General features: G+C 33.2%; 3 protein-coding genes across 3 annotated transcripts; 1 reads left to right on the forward strand and 2 right to left on the reverse strand.

Annotated features, from left to right (window-relative positions):
- Positions 1-1,438: 1,438 nt before the first annotated feature.
- LOC124457223 (neurotrypsin-like) lies at positions 1,439-6,671 on the reverse strand. Its single transcript, XM_047007503.1, has 4 exons — positions 6,430-6,671; positions 4,534-4,857; positions 2,497-2,820; positions 1,439-1,761 (listed from the first exon to the last, which is right to left on the reverse strand). Exons 1-4 carry the CDS (start codon positions 6,542-6,544, stop codon positions 1,439-1,441), a joined length of 1,086 nt encoding a protein of 361 aa, XP_046863459.1. The 5' UTR covers positions 6,545-6,671.
- A 4,920-nt stretch (positions 6,672-11,591) lies between these two features.
- LOC124457224 (trichohyalin-like) lies at positions 11,592-12,644 on the reverse strand. The gene is made up of 2 exons (XM_047007504.1): positions 12,577-12,644; positions 11,592-12,333 (listed from the first exon to the last, which is right to left on the reverse strand). The coding sequence occupies exons 1-2, from the start codon at positions 12,612-12,614 to the stop codon at positions 11,592-11,594; spliced, it is 780 nt and encodes a 259-aa protein (XP_046863460.1). The 5' UTR covers positions 12,615-12,644.
- A 5,712-nt stretch (positions 12,645-18,356) lies between these two features.
- On the forward strand, positions 18,357-19,460 carry LOC124457225 (P2X purinoceptor 7-like). The gene is made up of 2 exons (XM_047007505.1): positions 18,357-18,556; positions 18,744-19,460. Exons 1-2 carry the CDS (start codon positions 18,357-18,359, stop codon positions 19,159-19,161), a joined length of 618 nt encoding a protein of 205 aa, XP_046863461.1. The 3' UTR covers positions 19,162-19,460.
- Positions 19,461-24,366: the final 4,906 nt, after the last annotated feature.

The raw sequence follows: 24,366 nt of genomic DNA on the forward strand, positions 1-24,366 counted from the left end.
TGCCTTCACTATAATTTCAGTAACCAGGATGTTCCGCTTCGCGGAACCCTCATCGTTGAAATCGACGGAGTCCCTTATATATATATATATATATATATATATATAGATATCTAATCATTGTACTAGTCACATGATCTGGTAAGCGTTGCTTATTGTATGCTAATTGCTATTTAATCTTTTTATTATGTTTTGCTCAATACCGCATGGCTTTGGAGAACACTTATTATGTTTTATTACATATATCTTGTTTTTCCTGCACAGTTGAATAAAAAATTAACATGTACGTAAAATCTTTGTTTTTTTTTTAACACCTTTATACTTCATCTTAAAATATGGCAGTCACTTTGTTAAGCTATCTATGATACGTGTGCCATCTAATGACTAATATTTCGGGTAATGTTTCATTATTATAGCATTTTTCGCGTTTTTTTTCAAAACCACTGGAATATTTTATTTTTGTCGTGTTTATCTTATGCAAGGAAAGGCTATAAACGATATTGCTGACTTTGGCCTCATGTAGTCTATTCGTGAATTAAATAAATGGCAGAAAGAATGACTGTAGTTTTTTTGTAAATCAATAAATTTAATTTGTAAAGTGAAATTTATGTTGAGTAATTGGCAGTGGTGTAGCCAGCCTGCAAGTTTTAGTCTCGCTATGTAAATTTTAGATCATAAGCACTATTCATTTCTTTAGAGATCTGTTGTTTTTACTGTGGTTGAACACAAAAATTTAACATAGCAGGACCAAAATTGCGTGCTGGCTACGCTACTGGTAACTGGTCAAATTAACTAAACGACATCTCTTACATATCATTTAAGTCTTTGCATCAAACTTGAGTTAATGTAGCATTGATTTCTAAAATTGTTTTTGGTTCAAGATAACATGGGATTTGTCGTTAAATTTTGTGAGAAATCTGAAGGATTAAACTTTAAGTAAAGTAAGCACGTGAGAACAGTCACGCTGCAAGCAATTATAGCAAGTGTTTAAAACAAATGCAAAGATAGTTATATGATTGAACAGTGAGCACAAAGAATATTTTTAAATCTCTAACAAATAATTCTCTACATTTATAATATGATTTGAACCATAGTTATTAATACTTACAGGCTATCCACATATACGTTATGTGTACATATTTTTTCTTAAATAAGTTGGACCATGCTCAAAATTAGGACTTACATTTTTAGCAATATTTTGAAACTGATAGTATCAGGGAAAATTAAGTATTGTTGTCTCTGTATATTTCATGTACAATCACTATCTAAATCTCGCTGTACATTTTAATAACATACAAACGTTGCAACAGCAGTTACAGGAAATATTTTGTAAGATCTGTAAAAATTGAGAATAAATCTTTAAGGAAGAACATTCATCAGACATTTTGCTTACATAATGCATTCGTACTTTCTCATGAAGGTTAATATACTGATAACCATCTTAAGCACATTCTACGCCAGCATCTTCATGATGTCCACAGTTATGATTACCCCATCCAGCATGAAAACAATTTGAAATTGACGACACATGACCTCTACAATCAACATCATCTAACCATATTTTGCCATTACCATCAGGAACATCACTACCTTGCAGAGCTTTGAAAGCCTTTTTGTAGCCAAGTTGACGACATATTACGTCAGCATCTTTTAAATCCCATCCATCATCACATATTGTTCCCCATTGTCCACTGTAAAAAACTTCCACACGACCAAATCCAACAGAACTCTTCGCTCCTTCAATTCTCACTGCATGTTTTGAATCTTTTAAAAGAGAATAACATTTTGCTGAGATAGTTGATAAAATCAACTCCAAATTGAGCAAAACAATTCAGAATGTCAATTTTTTTGATTTATGTTCCTGCAGCAACTTGTTATTAACGGTGGAGTATTCAGTAACTTATGCAAGCCAGAAACTTAACCAGCGAGTTAATTTGGAATAACTTTATTTTGAAACACACTGTTTATAATCATTTTACGCCTACTAGATTATTTCTTGTGGTACCCTGTTTGCAGGTTGCCATTATTAGAATTTTTGTACATTTTATATCAAATTGATATGTGACTTCAATTAAATATTTTAAAAGCTTTTTATAAACGTTTTTCGTGCGTTAAATAAATGTAATTTGACATTTTTTCATCCAATGCATTGTATACCTGTTTTTTGGATTAGTGCCTAAGCGTGATTTCTTTCGATGGTCACTCATAAATGTAAGAGATTGCACTATTTTACAAATAAAACCGGGAATAACTTTCATTTGGCTGGATACATTGGGCTAGAAAGCCAACAAATCTGATCTTGCTATGTATATTTTTTTCTCTTCACCATACGTATTTGCGAAAACCATCAACTGCTATTGACAGGAACGTTAATGGTGAGCTGAAAAATTCTTTGCAGATAAGAAATTTTTTGGTTTGGCTAAAATACTGCATACTAACCTACATGTCTCTTATAGATATTTATTTAATTTCGTTGGGAATTAGCTCTTTAGCATTTACCTTTAGAGCAATTGACACCAGCATCTTCATCATGTACACAGTTATGTTTTCCCCATCCATAGTTAGAGCAATTTGAAATATACAACTCGTGACCTTTGCAATAAACATTATCTAACCATATTTTTCCATTGCCATCAGGAACATCACTACCTTGCAGAGCTTTCAAAGCACTTTTATAACCAAGTTGACGACATACTACTTTGGCATCATTTAAATCCCATTCATCATCGCATACTGTTCCCCATTCCCCTGTGTACAATACTTCCACACGACCCACTCCATCATGAGACTTTGGTCCTTGGAGCCTGACGGAAGGTCTTTGAACTTTTAAAGTAAAAATTTTGTTATTTTTGAAATCAAGCCGGGACGTTGTCAACGATTGATGTTGAAAAAAGTTGGTTTTTACGTTATTTGTGTGGATTTAATCTGCTCATGCTTTTCTCAAAAAGATCAAACAGGCGATATCAAGTTCTTCGTCACTAATAAAACGTGATTTCATGTGTTTTCCATTCCCATCAAAATAAAATTTTGACTAAGATTTTTGCTCATTTTTATCTGTACCTATTATTTTCAAATATTCAATATATGATAATTTGGTACATTTATTGACGACACAAAGCTTAATGCTGTTCAAAATTCTGATGGAAAAGCTGGAAAAAATGTTTTAAAAGGCTTAACTTGAGTAAGTCTGTGACAAAAACGCTTTGTAAGTGTGCACCTCTATTTTGTATTAAGGCCCGTTTCATACGTCGTACTTAAAATGTCAAACTCAAAATTAATTAACATTTTGAGTGTGTGAAAGGGGCCATGGTACGAGTATTTAGTTTTTCTACATGTTTTTAAACTTTTAAACTCAAATAAAGCAAGTCCCAAATAAGGTTTGCAAGCTATATCGAGGATAAGATTTATGTTGGCCTCAATGTTAAGAAAATTAAGAAGATTGGTAATCGCCGTATTTTCCTAGTACTAAGCTGCCACTGTCTATCAGCTAAAAGGTTAGCCTACTTCATAGACCTCAATTTCTGGAATGATCTATGAAATATTTAAGAAAATTTTACCCTGCGTACGTCACATAGTTTGAGCTACTTAATAAATTATGCAGCTGTCATCAAAATGAATTCAACTTGTAATTTAATATTTACAGTGTCTGACGTGAGGAGTGGGACTGTTTGTTTGAATGAAATAAAATATAAAGAGGCATTGAAGCTTGCTTGTTACTTTCTGCAAATTGAACGGTTTTATAAAGATGAAGAGAAAGCATTAAAAACAATATATATACAAAGCAAAAAATTTTTGAATACAGCTGTATAATATGTGCGATAGCTCAAACATGTGTAACGTACGAAAGGTAAATTTTTTTTCAATATTACATAAATCCTACAAGCAGTTAGTGCCTATGATCTATAGGCAAAACTTTAGCTCGTAGACAGCGCTAAATACGTACTACGCAAATACGTTAACAAATACAGTGATTATCAATCTTTTTGAAATTTATAACATTCTTAACCTTGAAAATCTTCGGAATAGTTGACAATAGAGCCAGCGTTAGCACAAAGCGTCCTAGTTTTAACTCAAGTTATTTCAATTTCTGAATTTTTCATTTCCACGAAAAACACTAAGTGTTTATAGTGATTTCATTTTACTTTAAGAGCCCTCACATTTTGCTTAAAAGTACGCGTTTGCACAATTAAAAATTTCTTCAATATATCAGAGTTACTGGTGGTAAAACGTAGGAAGAGACATATTATTACGCGTCAACTTGAACTTTAATTTTTAAAAGAATCGTTCTTGGTTCATTGGAAACAATCAAATAAATATTTTACTTTATGCGAGTTAGACTTAATTTAATTTCCTTACTTGATATATGGTGAGCACTGATGAAAAATCTCTAAAAAATTATGACACATAAAACAATGGTTGTTGCTAGACTCCGCCTAAATGTTTACGCGATGGCTGTCTAATTTACGAACTCGTGTGAATTTTCAACTCGTCTTACAAACAGATGCTTTATTAACAAATGAATGCTGCAATATTTACCTTTAGAACAATTGACACCAGCATCTTCATGATGTCCACAGTTATGTTTTCCCCATCCATTGTTAGAGCAATTTGATATATATAACTCATGACCTTTGCAATAAACATTATCTAGCCATATTTTCCCACTACCATTAGGAACATCACTACCTTGCAGAGCTTTGAAAGCACTTTTATAACCAAGTTGACGACATATTACGTCAGCATTTTTTAAATCCCATCCATCGTCACATATTGTTCCCCATTGTCCACTGTAAAATACTTCCACCCGACCAAATCCCTCAGAAGACTTTGATCCTTGAAGCCTGACAGCATATAGTTTATCTTTGAAAAATAAAATATGTTGTTTATCTTGAATGAAGCAAGTTCACTTCAATGATATCCAGAAAAATTTAAATATTAATAACATTTAAATTTTCGTTTGAATAATTTATCAATTTACAATACAGACGGTACGAATTTTGGTAATTAATTTCAATTAAGAAAAATAAACCAACTATGAAAGTATGCAAGAATGCATTGAGAAACTTAAAAAAATCTTGTCATAATGTCCCTCATGTTACTCTTAAAACGCTAGCAGAAGTGAGATGAAGACTTCCGCAAGAATTAAAATATATTTGTATGTCTTACTCGTAAACATTTATATATATTAGCATGGATGTAGATTTTTACTCTGATCAGCTGACATGCATTTGCAGTATTTAAAGCAATCATTCATCACAATTATACAAACAGCAATTGTGAATACTAAAGTCTAAAAATGTCATAAAAGTACACGTCCCTTAAAGAACCTATGTACAAAAGGTCATGGATAAAATAAATAAACATGTGAAAATACGGTTATTTGATTTTTAATGCAAAACTCCTGCCTCCTGTAACCTCTTAGTGATGTTGATTTAGCGCAATTAACAACAAAGATATGATAATTTTTCCTTTAATAACTGGCCCTTAACTATTATCAGGGTTTTTTCTTATTAGTAAATCATCAGATTTTTTCCAGTATTAAAGGAAGATTAATATCGCGGGGGTGAGAGTACTAATATTATTTACGCATCTTCTACTATAATAGTTTCTATTTTAATCAACTTCTTTTATGAATTATACAATATTGATGTATGAATGTGAGCCATCCTACTTATGAAATTTTCGGCCATCAACATTTTTTTAAGTGATTAAGTGATTTACTGATTTTGAAAAAAAATTAACGCTGGCTCATAAATGATTCTTATCTATTTCAATGCCACTTAAAGTTACGTAACTATTGCATTAAATTTAAAAAAATACTGTCAGGGGAATAAAGTCATAAAAATTTTGTGCTGATTTATTCGTCATTCAAATTGACTAGTTTAGAAAACGGAGTAATGTTTAATGTTTAAGTCGTTACCGTAGCTCAGTATGTTGCTCAATTGATGAAATTTTACAATTTACATAATTTTCTGTATATTTTATGCTTATTTGCCTATTTGAAGGTAATAAAAATATCAAAGGTAATAAAAAATAACAGTTCATATGCAATTAATGTTTGTGATAAAGTCATTTCTTATATGTGCTATACTTTGTTGAAAAATTCAAGCAAATTTTCATTGAAATAAACTTCTTAAAAATAAAATACTTTTGTCAGTTTAATAAAGTAAGTGGAACCTGATAGCTCTAAATCAAAATTTGAGTGAAGAATTTTTAAATAAAATTAATATTAAAGTATGGTTGATAAAATATCTAAAATACATTTTATTGCATTTTCTTAAATATAAATTTTTAATGTTGACTGTGAAAAAACCCCTGAATCTAACGCAATAAATTCATTTATGATTAACTAAGGAGGCTTAAAGTGGCGAATTTATCGATTTTGAAAGAATTATCGCAGGAAACATTTATTTAAATAAGGCAAAATCTTACACATTTTGACGAAGCATTTCTCTCCAGTGAAGCCAGGAGGACATTTACATTTATAAGGATCAGTGCCAGGTCCATTGCTCAAATCAACAATCGTCGTTCCACCATTTCCACACATGTTTTCTTTGATACTTGGTATCTTAATGAGTTCAATACTTTTTAAACTATCTTAGAAAAACTAAGTATATTGGTGGTTTAAAGCCTTACAAATTTATAACTTATACCTTTCTTTGGGGATTCAACAATTTATAAAAGCTCCACACATTATTACTGCAAGGTTCATGGTTCTGTGGAAGTGTATGTGTAAGCTGACAGTTTACATCTCCTATCCCTTTGTCTTCGCGAAAGTTGATTCCTTCACAGTATGGATCTTGTAAACATTTCATTGAACAAGAAAGTCGAGAGGGGTACGTTGTTTCAAACACGATATCTTTTATGAGCAGACATGTCTCTGAAAAATTACAAAAGAGTGTTGATTCAAGAAGTCGAAGAGAAGTTATCAAATAAGGTTAATATATTTCGAAAATCTGGACGTTGAAGTAGGGAAGGTGATGAAATGAGTTAAACATGTCACTAAAAGAGAGAAATTGAGTGAAACATCTAATGATAAAAATATAACTTTTTATGACACAGAACCGTAGTTATGCATCGGCGCAAAATCATCGAGCACAAGTTCTCAAAGGGAATTGTGCTTAGAAAATATGCACGCAATACTATCCTAGTGTTATCCATTCTTGTAGTAGTCAAAAAACATTATTGCAAATTTGCTACATGCAATAGAGCTTTGTCGTATGTAAAAATGATCTCATTCATTTATGGCAATTAAAGACTATTCTGCTTAGTCCAGGGGTATTCCTCAAAAACTTACAATGTGTGGCAATTAACTCTCTTACAGTAATACGAAATAAATAAATGTGATTTTGAGCCTCCAACTCCATTTTTATGCTTCATTCCTTCAAAAGAGTTTATAGTGTTCAACATTTATCTTTCAAAACAAAATCAATGAACGTCAATTAGGTCTTATGAAGCCAACCATCAGACCTTATAAGGTCCGATTTGTGCATTTTAATTTACTTTATGGACCATTCCAAACAAATATGTGACGTTTTGATGTCTAGGGATATTTTGTAGCATCATTCGTCACTGTCGTCACATTTTTGCGGGAAGTATCGGATTAGTCTGTCTACTTAAATTAGTTTTCACTCGACAATTAACATGAATTGATTTATTGCTAAATTGATTTATGTCCGTTACACTTAAAAATTGATTTTAATACCTCTCAATATGATTCTGATTTTTTCTTCGAAGGATTTATCAAAAATCTTTTATTGTGATATAATATAAAGTGAAATTTTTAAAGTGCTTAATTCTTAATGTTTTATAACTATGCTCTTCTTGTATTGATTCAATTTTTTCGGCGTTTCCTCGTAAATCTCAACTCTTTAATCGTTCAGGGTAGATCACCAATTTAAGGCATATTGTCATTATTTTTCATTCACGTGACATGATTTCAATGTAAATGTCAAAAATTTTATGAGTTATTAAGCTTTTTTGAATGGATGTTACGTTGAATAAACCGTTCTTATATTTAATATCGTGTTTCGGTGTGTATTACTAGAGAGCTTAAGCAACAACGTTTCATCCGACAACGGCGTCGTGAGAGATCGCGGAAGACTGGGACGAGCATGACGTTGCCGCTTATATTTAAAACAGTTAAGCAAAGTTCGTAATAGAAAGCGGCGGTAGAAAGTGAACTCTTTTTCATCTCTTCGTTTAAAACAATACGAAACTTTTGTCTCGTGCTTTTTGAAGAAGGTTACATTATAGAATATGAATTGATCATATTGTACAAGGCATATAAATCAAGGAACCCAGAGCTTCCATTCAAAAATTATGAGCCATTTTGTTTAGATAATCTAAGTGAGGATGAATGTAAAGTAGAATTCCGAGCCAACAAACACGATTTGATTTTCCTCCAACAAAATCTTAGAATCCCTGAAATAGTCAAGTGTCCACAAAGGACAACATGTTCAGGACTGGAGGGGCTATGCATTCTTTTAAATCGTCTTGCTTACCCTTGTCGATTTTCAGACATGATTGGCAGATTTGGGCGACCAGTTCCTGAGTTGTGTATGATTGCAAATACCATCATTGACTTTATTTTTAATTATCATAAGCAAAAAATTACAGAATGGAACCATGATCTTTTAAGCCCAGAAAATCTACAGGTTTATGCCAATGCCATCCATGGATTTATTGATGGAACGGTCAGACCAATTTCACGGCCAACAAAACATCAGCGAATTGTTTACAATGGCCATAAAAGAGTTCACTCTTTGAAGTTCCAGGGTGTGGCATTGCCAAATTGTTTGATTGCACATATTTTTGGTCCAGTTGGTATGCTTATATTATTTAAATGAAAATATTATTGTACACACTATATTGTACAAGCAAAAACAGTCTATAACTCAGGCAAATATTTTCTATATTACAGAAGGAAAAAAACATGATGCTGGTATGCTGGCAGACTCAAACTTCCTTCAAGACCTGGAACAAAATGCTTTTTCTGTGGATGGGAGACCATTATGCATATATGGGGATCCAGCTTATCCACAGAGGATTCATCTACAAGCTCCTTTTCGGCATGGGGTAATCACAGACAGAATGAAAGAATTCAACAAGCAAATGAGTTCAGTTAGAGTGTCTGTGGAATGGTTATTTGGAGATGTTATCAACTCATTCCGGTTCATGGACTTAAAAAAAAACTTAAAATAGGTCTAAGTAGTGTTGGAAAAGCATATATTGTCTGTGCATTGTTAAGAAATTCACTCACTTGCATGTATGGAATATAACATCCAAGTTTTTTCAGTTAGATCCTCCAACCTTGGAGAATTACTTAATGAATGCCAAAATGACTCATTATTAAACACACAAACAATTAGCAAGTATATAACTTGTTATGTAAATACTGACAAGTGTAAGTGAGAAAGTTCTTATAATTCAAATAACAAAACATTAAAAGTTCATAGTTACACAGATTGCTAAAACACAACAGTTAAGAATTCTTTCCTTGTAAGTGGCAACACAATCTTACTTGGTTGTGAACCTCTGAATAATGTCAAGAAATGCTGTTGACAATTGCTGTTGTTGCTGAAGAAGTAAAGCTTGGCTCTCCATCATTTTAGATTTTGTTGTTGCATCATTTTAAGACTTCTGTTTGTTGTGTAGCTGCTTGGGTACTCAATTGATTTTGTATTTCTTGCTCATTTCGCTTTACTTCTAATTCTGCACGACGGATTTCAATTTCTTGTTTGATCTTTCTCTCAAATATTCGACTAATTCACAACTTCCGCGGCGTACTTTCTTAAGCTTAACATCTGAGTTTTGCCCATCAGATTTTCTCTTGCTTGTTTCGCCCATTCGTTCCAAGGCTGTCATCCTTATATCAATAGCATTTGCATTTTCCTTTTGCTTTTGAACTGATGCTACCTCAAGGAGGCTGCCCTCTTTTTGGCCCAACACTTCAATCAAACTTTCTTTCTCCGATAGTTCGTCGACATCAATGCCACTTGCCCTTTCTTCTTCGCGCATCTTCTGCTTGAACTTAGCTTTTAAAAGACTCCACCGGTCTCGAACACTTCTCTTGTCTTTTAAAGTAAAAACTGGCGTTTCCTTTTTATTTAAGTTTTCGACAATAGAATCCCATACTAGAGAGTTTACGTTCCACTGTTTTTCGCGACGGCGACGTCTTGTGTTTCACAACGCCGGCGCAAGCGTATTTTTTGTTTACGCAAATTTACAACGTCGCTTCAGCGGAAAAATAATTGGCGGGAATATAAAACATTGCTTTCAAAAAAATTCAAAAACAAAAAATGCAAAAGTGGAAAGCAATTCGAGAGCGTCTTTTAATGTCTTATTCGGATCAAAAAATCGACGACGAAGACTTTATTTTGCTTTTCAACTTATATACTGCTAAAAGTCCGGATTTGCCTTATTGGAAATACGAAGAGTTTGATTTAGATAAATTAAGCGACGACGAGTGTAAAGCAGAATTTCGGTTTATGAAATCACACATTTATACTCTTGTGCATGCTTTGAGGCTACCACAATTTATTACGTGTTATAACGGCCTTAAGGATGATAGAGTTGAGGCATTGTGCATATTTTTGAAACGTTTTGCCTACCGTTGTCGATACCTGGATATGTTGCCAAGATTTGGTAGACCAGTCCCTCAACTCTGTATGATCAGTAATGCTGTCATAAACTTTTTATACATGGAGTGTAACCGTTTGCTGTTAACATTTGATCAACCATGGTTATCTTCAGGCAACATTCATGAATTTTGTAGTGCAGTGTTTCAGAAGAGTGGTGCCTTAGAAAATTGTTTTGGTTTTGTCGATGGGACAGTACGTCCAATTTCTAAACCTGGTCAAAATCAAAGAGTTCTTTATAATGGCCATAAAAGAGTTCATGGCATAAAATTTCAGTCAGTTGCTGTTCCAAATGGTCTTGTGGCTAATCTCTTTGGTCCTGTGGAGGGTAGACGCCATGACAGCGCAATGCTTTCCCAATCCAGTTTATATAACAAGCTTCAGAAGCTGGATCATTTGAACAACGAAACTCCTGTTTGCATTTATGGTGACCTTGCTTATCCTCATCGACCTCAACTACAATGCCCATTTAAAGGAGCAAGAATAACTCCTAAACAACAACAATGGAACAAAGCAATGGGCAGTGTAAGAGTGTCTGTCGAATGGATTTTTGGGGACATAGTTAATTATTTTAAATTTCTTGACTTCGAAAAGAACCTAAAAATACAACTTAGTGCAGTAGGGAAAATATACACTTGTTATACCTTACTTCATAATGCAAGATGCTGTTTTTATGGGTCTACAACCTCACAGTTTTTTGAACTTCAACCTCCATCTATACATGAATATTTTGTGTAAAAAGTTCAAAAATATTCAATTTTATCAAGTTGACTATTTGTTTAATGGACAGAGTTAAGTCATCAGGAACATTTTTTAACATCTCTCAAATATACTCTTGTTATGGACAACTTTATGAATGTTTCATCTATAATATCAACAACAGTAAATTTTCTATGTGAAAAAAGTTTGGTCTACTCTCAAGCAAAAATATATGCACTGTTTTAATAAAACATTTCAGTCTTTTTTAACAATATTCTGCATCAATGTTAGTAAAGCAGTGTTTTGAAATTGCAGTTGATGCATTAGTTGCTCTTGCTGCCTTTGCTGAGCAGCAATGCTGTCAGTTAAGGCTTTAGTGAGAGCTTCCTGTTGAGAAATGATGTTGTTTTGTTGTTGTTTTCTTTCATCAGCTTCAGCTTTTTTCAACATCAATTCTTCTCTTTTAAGTTCTGCATAAACTCTTGACTTTTGTTGTAAATAGGCAATGATTTCACTTCCATTGGATGACATTCTTCTTTTAGGTTTTTCACCATCTTTACTTTGAGATTTTCTTTTGTAAGTTTCAGCTAATGTTTCCATTGACTGTTGTCTAATTTCCACAGCCTTTTCTACTTCTGCAACAGAGTTTTGTTTTTGTTTCTCTTCTAAAATTTTCTCTTCTTCATCTCTATTTCTGAACAATTGAATAATTTCCTCAATGGAAGTTTCTACTGCAGATGGCTCTGGAGAGATCCCAGAAGCTTTTTCCTCCTCTCTTAATCTTTTCTTTTGTTGTTTTTGAAGTAAAGTGTAGTGGTCTCGAACAGACTTTTGCGTCACGTTAAACCTTGGGCTATCCATATCATTTAAGGAATCACTGATTTCCCATGCATTACCTCGTTGCTGTGATCCTTTTTTGAAGTTCCATGGTTGGAATAAATACATTTCACGAACTAGAATTTCATTATGTTCATTTGTCCAAGTCATTGCTTTTTTGCTAAAATTACAAAAATAATTAAGAATGCAAAAGAAACCAAACAAATAAACTAATTATAAATATATAATATTTCGTGTATATAAAAATATAATAAAATATTAGTTGAGTTGTAATATTGGAAAAAAACAATCGATTTAGTACTCTGTGTGTTAAATAATTTACCCTTATCTCAGTACAAACTGAACATAACAATAACTTATTGCTAAAAAAGGCTTTAAACACTTAAAACTGTTCGATTCCTACCTTTTTGTGTTTTGATGTTCATCCGCCATCTTTAACATGCAGGACGCGTCTAAAGAAGACGATTTCACGGCGTCGTCGCCAAAGGAAGCAGCCAAAATGTTAAGAAGCATGCGCACTAAAATTAACTCCCGGCGTCGTCGTAAAAATGTGAAGTTTCGTAAACTCTCTATTTTCACGTCGGCGCGGACGCCCGACGGCGTAAACAAAATACATACAACGCAGAACGGAAATAAAAACAACTTCCTCTTGCCGTTGCCGTCCAGTAAAACGTAGTTGCTTAAGCTCTTTACTATCTTTTTTAAGATAGCAAGAACACTATTTCTCTAAAAATTTCAAAGAAAAAAAGCAAACGCTAAAAAAAAGGGTATGAAAACCCTAATTAGATTTTTCCCGTAATATTAATTTAATTGCTGACAACGCAAATTATAAAGCAGTGGCTATTCATAATGAAGCATTTTGCCATATTTATTACACTTAGAAGAAGCTGCTGCCTAAATTTTCTTTTCGTTCTTTAAAATCAAAGTTGAGATAATATCTCAATAATAAACCCAGTGTTTTATATAATTTAGTTTTTCTAGCCGTAGATCTGCCACTGGAATTAGGTATTTTCCGTTGTTAATTGTTTTTCTTTTAGACATTTTCATTTAGACGAGCATAACTAGTGCCTATATACATGGGAGGCGGAGTGCGAGGAGGAACGTTTGCCAAGCAGGGATGTTTACATACCTGTACATTTTTATGAGAGTTTTTACATCTGGACAAAAGTTTACTTTGGAGGAGAAACCAACATAACACATTTTGTCAGCCTTATATTACTGAAGCTTTTGTTGTTAGCAGCATTCATAGTACATCGTATAATTTTACTATGTCCAACATTACTTCGTTATTTATTTTCTAATCTTGCTTTCATAATGGTATATTTCTTGCTTTGTACTTGATTCGATTAAGAAATTACAGTTGTTCGTTCAAAACTTTCACTGCCATGTACTGTTTCGAAAATCATCCAGTTGTATTTTTGAAAAAACGTCGCTACAATATTGTATATCTGGTTGTTTTTGACAAGTTTCGCACCTGTTTATTGCAAGTCAGCAAATTATCGCCCCAATCCAGTGTTGACTTTATCAAAGTTGATAAAACCGGTATCCCGATTAAACGAGACCGGACAAAAAGCGTGCCGTTGTCATATGAACAATTTAATATTGTATGTGTGAAGTGAATTTTGTATTTTTACAATTTTTCCTGAATTTGCTAACGGTATAGTTTCTTGGCAAATCAAGAATCAAAACGATCAAAACGATTTATAAATACGATCAAAACGGTTTGTTGTTGTTTTATTTTATTGTGTCTTCCACTACAGATGGCGCTGGCAGCGAGTTTTGTCTTTAGCGTGATTCTTACTTGCAGCATAATGATAAGCATAAGCTCAAGATTATGAAGAAATTCAGTTTTTATGCGTAGTCATTCATATGATTATGCTTATGTTATGTTAAGGCTTTAAGTAGACCGTAAAAAATTGGCGTATAGTAATTATTTGTAACACAATAAAAGTACCGCAATGTGACAATAAACTTAATAGCTCAAAATGAGGGGACACAAGAAAGCCTCGCTTGCACTTAGTCAAATGACATGCTGCATCTGCAACCATAATACAATGCCAGTTGCGTAGTAAAACCAGTATTATGATACGATGTAATAAATTTGGTGATAAGTAAGAGAATATTTGTATGGTGACCAAATGTTATCATTCAAAATCTTTGACAAAAATACAAACAAATAAAATTCTCTCATGAACCACGCTTCGTTACGTACTTAAAGGAGTTAAGAAGAATTTTTAATTTTTATTCTTTTTCTGCAATATCGAAATTTAGTATTGGTATATTATATTATGTAAAGTTTGTCAAAACAAATATGTGCAGATTAAAACATTCTATTAGAAATTCATTTCATACATAGTATTAACTAACCCTTTTTCAGCAAACGCATATTTGTCTTTTCAAGAAAGCCAGAGTTCATTTGCACGGAAACTATGTTTTCAACAGCTGTAATTAATAGAAAATATGCTGATAACATAATGAACATGTTCACCGACCAGATAACGAACATCACTTAACAGAAGACTACGTGCATGTATAAAGTCTTAGTCAAAAGCTCCAAGCAAAATATGTAGATATTAAATAATTAAGTTGCCAGAATTTATTTACACAGGTGGCTGTTTCAACATAGAAAGAACATCACATTAAAAATTTTTGACGTAAAGCAAGGAATGCTGTATTAATTCGCACGAAACTTCATTCATTAGTATGAAAGTGTTAGAGACTAAGAAATAATTGATCACATATTTTACTGAAAATTTTAGTTTCTTTTGCGTAGTTTGTACATCGTGACAATAACAACGTTATTGTTCATGCAATTAAAATACCATCTGGCTCTTATGAAATTATCTCAAACAAAAAAAATAAGCTGCGAAAATTATTTAATCTAATAATATACCTGTCATCGTAGCTTCTTCTTAATTACTCTGTCGGTGCCATTAGCGATGACTTCACACGCAGGTTGTAGCGTAGCTTATCTGCATTAACAGGTATTATTCTTAACTACTTATTTCAAGTGACAAAGTAGAATAGATTATGTCCTGATATTTAATTTCTCTTAAGTAGTACTAAAAACTGTGAGCTGAAACAAAGTCTAGTAAAATATATAATAATTTAACTTTCAAGTTAGATCAAGATTGTTTCGATCTTCACAGCTCCAGCGAACCAATTCAATTTCATTACTTTTGCAAGACAAAATTTCAGAAGTTTATTCGCAATTACGTATTTTGCCACTCCATCCTAGATGTTCCAATGCATGTTAGTCATGCTTGTTTTTCAGTTTTAATCGAAATTTCTGCACTTTCTAACAATTATCATTTAAAGTGGTTGAAAGTTCGCAAATTTGCACATGATTGCTTGTTAGCAAAGTACGCAAAAAGCTTTTCTATATTAAACAGACTTTACTTGAAGTTCAAACATTCACTTAAAAGGCAAGAAAAAAATTTCTATTAAAATTATAATTTCATTTAAAAAAACTAGTGAAATGACAGTGAACTTTTCAAAATAGTTCATTTATAACTTTAAGTTTACAAATAAACTCTTTTAGTCAAACTTTAAGGGAAAAGGATGTCACATTACATAAAGAGTTGCTGTTAGTTTATAAATATCCTGTAGTTTCCTGACAACTTTTGAATGAAATCACTTTTTTTACGAGGACAGAACTCTTTTCGATGAATGCAACATAGCAGAAAATACTTTGATAATTCAAATTCTCATTATGCAATGTGACATTACATTCTGTGTGCTTCAGACATCACACAACATTAATATTTTCAGAATTATAAAAAAACCCCGACTAAACCGTTTTCAAAAGTTCATTGTCATTCTAAGAGTTTTCTTCAGCAAATAAGTATTTTATATGGCAAGTTCTTCCATTACCTGCCCTATAAACAATGTGCATAAAAGTCAGTAATGTAATGTAATTATGTAAGGGCGTGTAACTGTGCAAATTATTACCCTTTGCAAAAGTAAAGAAAGTGAAATACGGATGTATGACAATGGCAACAGTTTAAATTTATGCGCTGTGCAAATGCGCAGACGAAATGATTGGAAACTTAATGTCTTCGCTAGTGATATAAAACAAATATATCTAACGATATCATTATATTTTACATTATTCACCTTGTGATTCTCTAAAATCAAATTTTAGGTTTAGCGAGGTAAACTAGCCTTATTTTAGGACTAACATGTAAAAGAAATGTTTTGTGGATCAACTTATTGAATAAATAGCAGTTTATTTTGAAGTATCCATATAGAGAAATTTGACGTTGCTTTTGTACAACCAATCATGACGATGAACACCAACCCGATAACAAACGTTTTTTTCAGTAGAAAGCTAAATACGAATTTTTCCAGAGAGAAAATAAAAAAAAAAGCAAACGTTATGAACCTTGAACTTTCCACCCTATTCGTCGTGAAGAAAAAGGTAAGCCGATATAGGATGCTTGTGTAACAGCTTTTTCAAATATACATTTACAGTTTACCTCTTATAAAATTTTTCGAATTTTTTTTCATAACCTTGTAACTTCTAATTGCACGAAGATTTTTTTAATACCTAATAGTAGAATTAAAAGTTCCAAAGGTTTTCCAACGATAAAATGTAGAGCCCTTGCCTTCAGGCAATTTGTTAAATTATCTGTAGCGTTCCATATACTTACAAGCGCAAAATTTTGAGAGAGGCAAATGATGCAAACCAATTACTTATCAAAATAAGTTCATCCATTGTTACAATACAACCATCAAACAGACGTTTTAAGAGAAAGAATGGACTACATGCAAGAGTAAGTTTTGAACTAACATTCAAGTTCGAACAAAATACATCTTTAAGTGTCATATAACACTTTTATTCGTCTGTTTACACCAACGTCGTGTAAATTCACGCATATACCCTGTTTCTTGCTCATTTTGGATAAAGCGTACGCGAACGCTGGGCATCTATATCCCGTTTTTTCTTTCGTTTTTTGTTATTATTATGTGCATGAATTATTACAAAAATTGGAGCTTAAGTTAAGCTTCACTGAATGAATTATTGAAGAACGTTTCTAAAAGATGGCATTTAAAAATGAAAAACGCGCAATAATAGATAATTGGATTCCTAATATTTGTGCGCACTTAAGCCAAATTTCCCAAACTTTGTTAGCGTCAACAACATCAGCCATATTTTAACCACATATGCTCTTATTGCTTTTTAGCTTTTTCATTAACGTTCGCAAGCTATTTCAAAAGTACCTTCTCGTGAGTCACAGATTTTTACTTGTGTGCAAGTACGTAAGCATAAAAAAACGAGATAATTCATGTTCTTTTTAAGTACGATTTGTGCTGATTCAGCTAAGTGAAATAACATCCTTAGAAACTGTTGATTGATATGAAATACTCTAATGTGATATGAATTACTCTCCTCCTGCATAGTCATGCGGCTTGGCGCACGTTTCAAATATAAACCGATTAACGAATACTTAAGATGATTTCTTTCTAGTCCATATGTTTGCACAAATTGGAAATCACGATTTCGGGCTTTCAAAAGTTACTTAAATGGATTTAAATTTTTAAAAACAGAGTTTTCAAGGACATATAGTCAATGACAACTTGTTGAATAAAAATTTCATTATGAGTGCAAATCTTGAATCCACAATTTTAAAAAGCAGTTCTTTTATGATGGTCTTAATATTAAGTTGTTTATTAGCTATTAGATTGTAAACTTTATTTACAAAATCACAAACTGGCAATTCCAAAGCTATGGCAACTAGCCTTTATAAAATACTCCCATTATCTTTATTGTTTACAATATGTCGAAAAGTGCAAAACAAACAAGGAACCAAAATCACGCAACCAATACTACAGCATTTTAATTTAGTTTGTTGTTTGCAACAAAATATCTATAACTGATATAGCATGTTCAAGAATTGCTGAAAGGGGAACTCCACCCAAAAATAATGATGGTCTTAAAAGTTCCATTTTTATGCAAAGGTTACTATGTTTTTGAAATTTTTACATCAGCTATTTTATTTTTGACAAAATCGCGTCTTCAAGTGCGCTATTTTAGCTGTTTTGAGGCTTAGCAGCGTGGGCACAGAAAGCGTCAGCGGAAATTATTTTGACGTCATATCGTCAAACCGATTTGGAGTTGAGTTTACAACAAAGTAAAATAATAACGCACAGCCTAGCACAAAAACAAAACAATTGCTTATAATGGCTTTTTTCGAAGAACCTCGGCCTAATTCACCAATCGATAGTGAAATGGAAGACAATCCAACAAACAATATTCGGCCATATCAGTTTGAGCCCGAATGGCCGGCTGATGAACACGAAGAAGCTCACCAGTTTGAGGATAACGAAGAACAGGAATTTTTGTATATTGACGATGAATCTCGGCGCGACAATCTTGAATGGTGGGTAGTAAAATGTTATATTATTCTAGACCATTGTTTCTATCTCAAAAGTACGTTTTCAGTTTTTGAAGTTGACCACGTCCACACACACATAATACTTTAGATTTTAAAGTTTTTATTGTAAGATACAATTTTTATTGAAGTTTTGACATTTACTTTTCAAGATCCTTTCTTTTAACATATTCAGGTGTCAATGTGGTAACTGCCAAATAATGGATAATAACGAGGAATGTTTATGCTGCAAAGAGATTTCCAATATTTGTGACAAAAATTTAGAGGCAGTAGAAACGAATGAGACCACCGAAGTCCCTTTGTGCATTACACAACATCCTGGTTTTGAGCCTGTTTGTCTTAATAGGTGGGTTTTACAAACAGCTTGGTACCAGTACAAGCAGCAATATGAGGTAGCATATGATGGGCCCGAGGACAAACTGTACCGCCATATTGCATATAGACAGTTGGCTAGATGGTGCTGGGGTGTCTTGGGTAGAGAAGTGAGAGTCATCTTGCCATCATGTGCAGTTACTCGCATTAGAGAAACATTTCCTCCACCTGGCCTTGCAGAGGAATTTCAATTTGAAGGCTTTCACTATGTTGATGAATGAAGTATTTTATTATGATATAGGTATATACCCATTACAATTACTTTGTATGTCAATATTAAAGTGGCATAGCCAGCTCATTTATAGGTCATGCTATGCACATTTATTATTATTAATTTATTACAAAAAAAAACAGATTTACAAAGAAATGATTATAAATGTGGCTTGGCTATTACACTGGTTATAATATAACTATAATTAATTACATGAATAGTTTGTGTAATGCAGTGGTGAAACTAGCTATAGCAAAAGGTTTTGCTATGTTAATATTTAAGAATGAACATTTTTTAAGTAGTACAAAAGTTGTCTTCACTGATTCAACATCATATTATATGGGTATGGCAAAACTTATTGCCATAGCTAACATCACCACTGACATTTTATGCAAATCTAGACTGATGTTCCTTTACAAGTACTTCTTTCCTGGGTGGACATGATTTAGAAATGTTCTTTGGAAGATTCTCGCCATGATGTACAAGTTCAATCTCCTCAGTTTTGCATGCATTCACAACCTCCACAAGTAGTTTATCAATGTACTGGTACTCTTTCTTTTCTTTCATTGCTTTTACAACCCATTGCTTCTGTGTTTTAGCAAAAAACATTTTGTAACGGTCTTGCCCTTTGTTTGTCCCTGACTTAATGACTGCTTTATCACGTTTAATATTGTTGTTGTGATCTAATGCTGCTAACTGAGGGCGGGCTACCATCCCAGGAAATGAAAAATGCTCTCGCTTTGGGCAGGTCTTTTAGAAGCCTCTTGTCACATATCACCTTCTCTGCAGCGATATATGCTTGTGAAGTAGGAGATAACCACTTCTTCTGCTTTGTTTCTTTTTCTGTTAATTGTTGGTGGCAACATTGATGAAAATATGTGTTCCCCTTCCAGAAATGCTTGTTGGAAATGTGGTTAAGGACAGACTTCCATTTTTCCACCAATTCTTCTGCATTCTTGTTACAACTTGCAGAGCACCACCAAAGATGATTAGAAATGGACTTAATCCAATGGGTCAAGTCATCATTTCCCTTAATGTTAGCCTTCTTTGTTAGTTTTTTTGTGACAGATTTAGACAAATGCCACACATCATATTGGTGATCAATATTAGGGTGTTTGTTTTTCAACCTCTGCATCCACAGTATTCAGCATCGACAGTGTAGTTTGGACTTCCATGGCATGTAAACTCCTCACAACAAATGAACACTGTGTTGATGCACCTTTGGTTTGTGGCTTGCAATAATTAGTTGGCAATGCTTCAGGACTGTCAGACGCACCCAAATCACAACTGTTATTTGCTTCTGGCTCAACCACTGAGAAAACATTTGTACTTGTGGAGGAACATTGTTCTAAAATATTTGAAAGCTGAAAATAGAAAAAATAGAAATATTTAGAATATACTTTAGGCTATAACTTTTCTTGATTAAAATTTAACAAGAAATGCTTTTACTAACTTCCTCCTTGTCTTGGTCAGCCTGACGTTTCTCTGTACGATGCTCGCTAGACAGACGCTTTTACTGGGTTGAGGGCCAAATGAAAAATCGATGGTACTGCATCCCGCTTCAGTCGCCTTTTTAAAGGTTGCCATGGTGTAAGTTTCTGTCTTAGGTCCGATTCAAAACAATCGGGAGCAAAGTGCTCGCTGCAAACGTAACAGTATTGGAGAGGAGGTAGATTTTCTCTCCGTATTCTAGCAATCCATTATTATACAATTATGTACAATAATTAGGAAACTATAAGTTCATACTTTGCGTCAAGGAAACTACAACTTAATTCTATGCACGAAAGGCTATTTTACAATGGTTTTATGTAGGATTATTTTCTAACCGTAATGAGTTACACAACCATGTTTATTATTATTCAATGTTTATTAAGGGCAATAGATTGGTTTCACATCAGTGGAAACTGTTGTTAAGGTTGAATTCGGAGGACAAGCAAACGGCATTACGCACAGTTTCCACACAAAGAAACCTTCGTATTTTTTAAAAAATAATATTAATCGACATTCAAGTTCTATATGTAGTGCGGAAACTGTGCGTAATGGCCTTTATGGATGTGAAACCGTTCTATTAAAACAGAATACAAATAACCAGCTCAATACTTGCATGTAAGCTATAAAAGTTGCTTGTGTATATATCTACGAATAAAAAATTCTGACGTTTCGAAAAGAAACATTTTGTGATTAGGAGAAGCATTTTGACGCAAGTTTATTATGACTGTGCAATGACTTTACATAAAGCTTTGAGGAGCAATTGACGATATGACGTCAATACAAGCCGCTGACATATTTCTGCTCCCACGCACCGGATGCCCTAGCTGCAGCATTTCAACTCATTTTTTGTGAAAATATTGAATCAAACAAACAAAAAAATTGCCGCATATTTATTTTCACGGGACAGACAAAGTTTTAAGACCAACATTATTTTTGGGTGGAGTTCCCCTTGAAAGGATTTTTGCATTATGCGCAGTTTGCAAACATTCCTGTCTGGCAGTATGTGTCAACATCTGAACAAGAGTTGGCATTTTAGCTGTGTGATTTAAATAACTGAGTAAAAACAAATTGATTTCGCAAACATGGCTTATTGTAACCAAATAATAAAAACGACAATAAAAAATACATGCATTATCACACGAAAACAATTGTAAACAAATCTAATGTCATGAGTTTTTTTCGTTTCGTAAGTAATTTCAGCATCTGTATATGACGTATGTTTGCAGCATGTTTTTACAAGAATGAAAATTTAGAAAGAAGTTTGTGCTAGGAATACTAGTTTTATATTTTTGTAATCGTAAATAGAAGTATTTTGCTGGAGGCAATAAATTTTATTGCAGATCTTGAAAACATGATGAGTAAATTAGATGATCCATTTACAATTCTATTTATAACATAATGCTTTACATGTGTGATATAATACGTTCAACCAGAGAATTGACATAACTTATATACGTCTTATAAGCAAAATGTGTCTATTCAGGTATTAGATTTACATTATGAGAAAGTGTTGATTGACATATGATGTAAATTACTCTCCTGCTACAAGGGTCGCGAAACTTGGTGCAGGCTTGAAATCTGAAACGATTAAACAATTTAAATTGGCGATTTTTTTGAAATGAAAGAAACGATAGTATACGACACAACCTTTTAAAGTTTCTGTTAGAAATATTCATTTGCCATTATGATTTTACTCTTGCCAATTTAACACTCCATAGAAAAAGTTTAATACAGCATTCAAATTTTGTCAGCAAGCATACAGATAGCTCAGGAAGAATAAATTTACTTTTTCTTACTGATTAACAAAAAACTTCTCTTGACAGATTGTTGCAAGAGACAGAAACTGCATTGACTATACAATATTTTATACCACAACTAATTTCTTAAAGAGAATATACATGGACTGGTTCTTGGGGCTTTAACCGTATTATTGCACCTCAATGAGAATCCAGCGTTCGTCAAATTAAAGTATAGCTCTTTAATTTGAAATTTGAAGTATTATCAGAAAAACACTATATTGGTTTCGAATTTCTAAAGATTACACTGTTTACCACTTGAATTGCATCTAATATGTTTGGAAATGTAAAAAAGTGTATTCGAAAATGTGCTGTTGTAAATTAGTTTTAACGTACCTTCGATCCGCAACTGCTACAGCTTGTTGATTTGTAAAAAATAGTACGTCATGATATTTTCTCCCTACACGTTCAAATCTTGTTAAAGTTAAAATTATTTTAGTTATCAACATATAATTGTAATTACAATTATATAATTTTTTCATTTTTTATTGGACAACTTGCTTTTCAAAACAATTTCATTTTCAAAAGAAATCAGCCTGACACAGCAGAACATATAAATATAACCCCAACAAATTATCGCAGGATTGACGCCTATACGATTGACGACAAGATGGGACTGAATTTTACTTTACCGTAACTGCGTAAAAGCACTATTGAAAAAGCGCATTTAAAAATACTAGTTTTTTTTAAGATAATCATGTTTCAACATCTCATGATGCTATCTTCAGTATATAAGAAAGAGTATTATGTGTGTGATAAATATATATATGAGCAATAAGATACAGTGATACAATTACGAGTAGGTTATAAGTATAAATATTACAATGAAATAGTGGTTAGAATTAATGATGAGTGTATTTACAGGCTGAATATAGTGTTAAAACGAAAAGCTTAAACGTTGAGGTTAGGGCTATTTTTGTTAATGTAAAGTGCTTCTTTGATTTTGAGTTTGAATGTAGTATCTGCAGTGTCGATGATTTAAAGTAAGAGGGTGAATAGCTATTCTGCATGAAGATGATTTTGAAAGGTGTCGATAGATATGTGAGTTTTAGTCAGTTGTGATGTGTTCTCTGATTCTTGCGAGCAAGTGACGGGAAGTTTCGCCAATGTATCGGCAATTACATCCCGCACAATCGAATTGATATACCATGCATCATAGATTTAATAGAATCAGGGATAGGATCTTTGAAATTTGAAGGAAAAGTAGATTTTGATTTTGAAGAAAGTGAGAATTAGTCGGAATGTTAATGTCAGGCATAAGCATTTGATGATATTTGTAAGTCTGCGTTGTGTGTGTGTCATGAATGATGTCCGATATACGGTAGTAATCGTTGAGATCATTGTATCTCACATATTGGTTGAGACATCTAACAACGAAAATGCTTGGGTTTTCTTTGTATTTATTGAGCACTATCTTTCGCGGGGGATGGTATTGTCTTGCATTGTTAACATGTATGGGGATGATGAGCTCACACGTCTCCTCCTTGATAAGAGTATAAGTCAAATCTAGCCCTGGAATCTCGTGTGGCCGAGCAGCTGAAGTTAAAGCCAGCAACACGGTAAGCTTTATGGTAAGATCTTTCAACGAAAGGTTGTTTAAAGGCGCTAGGTTTTCAAAATATGACAAAACGTATCATACCGCCCAGACTGAGCACAGCTTTGGCTGCGGAGGTCTTAATTCAAAAAATACCTTTCGTGAATCTTGTCATGATTGGTAGGTTTCCAAGTTGTTTTCCCTCGATTGGATTATGTAATTGAGAAATGAACCAACTTGACCATGGCCACTCGTATCTTTTTTGTGTAGATCCTCGCCATGATGTCCTGAGAAATTTGCACACCTCTCCTGGAATTCCCGCTGTTTTGAGACAATTCCTGAAATCAGCCATACCGTCAACTGGTGACTTTTTGAAAGTAGGTGCAACTGTTCT

The sequence above is a fragment of the Xenia sp. Carnegie-2017 genome, unplaced genomic scaffold, assembly GCF_021976095.1.
Source record: "Xenia sp. Carnegie-2017 unplaced genomic scaffold, XeniaSp_v1 HiC_scaffold_6, whole genome shotgun sequence".
Taxonomy (NCBI): Eukaryota; Metazoa; Cnidaria; class Anthozoa; order Malacalcyonacea; family Xeniidae; genus Xenia; species Xenia sp. Carnegie-2017.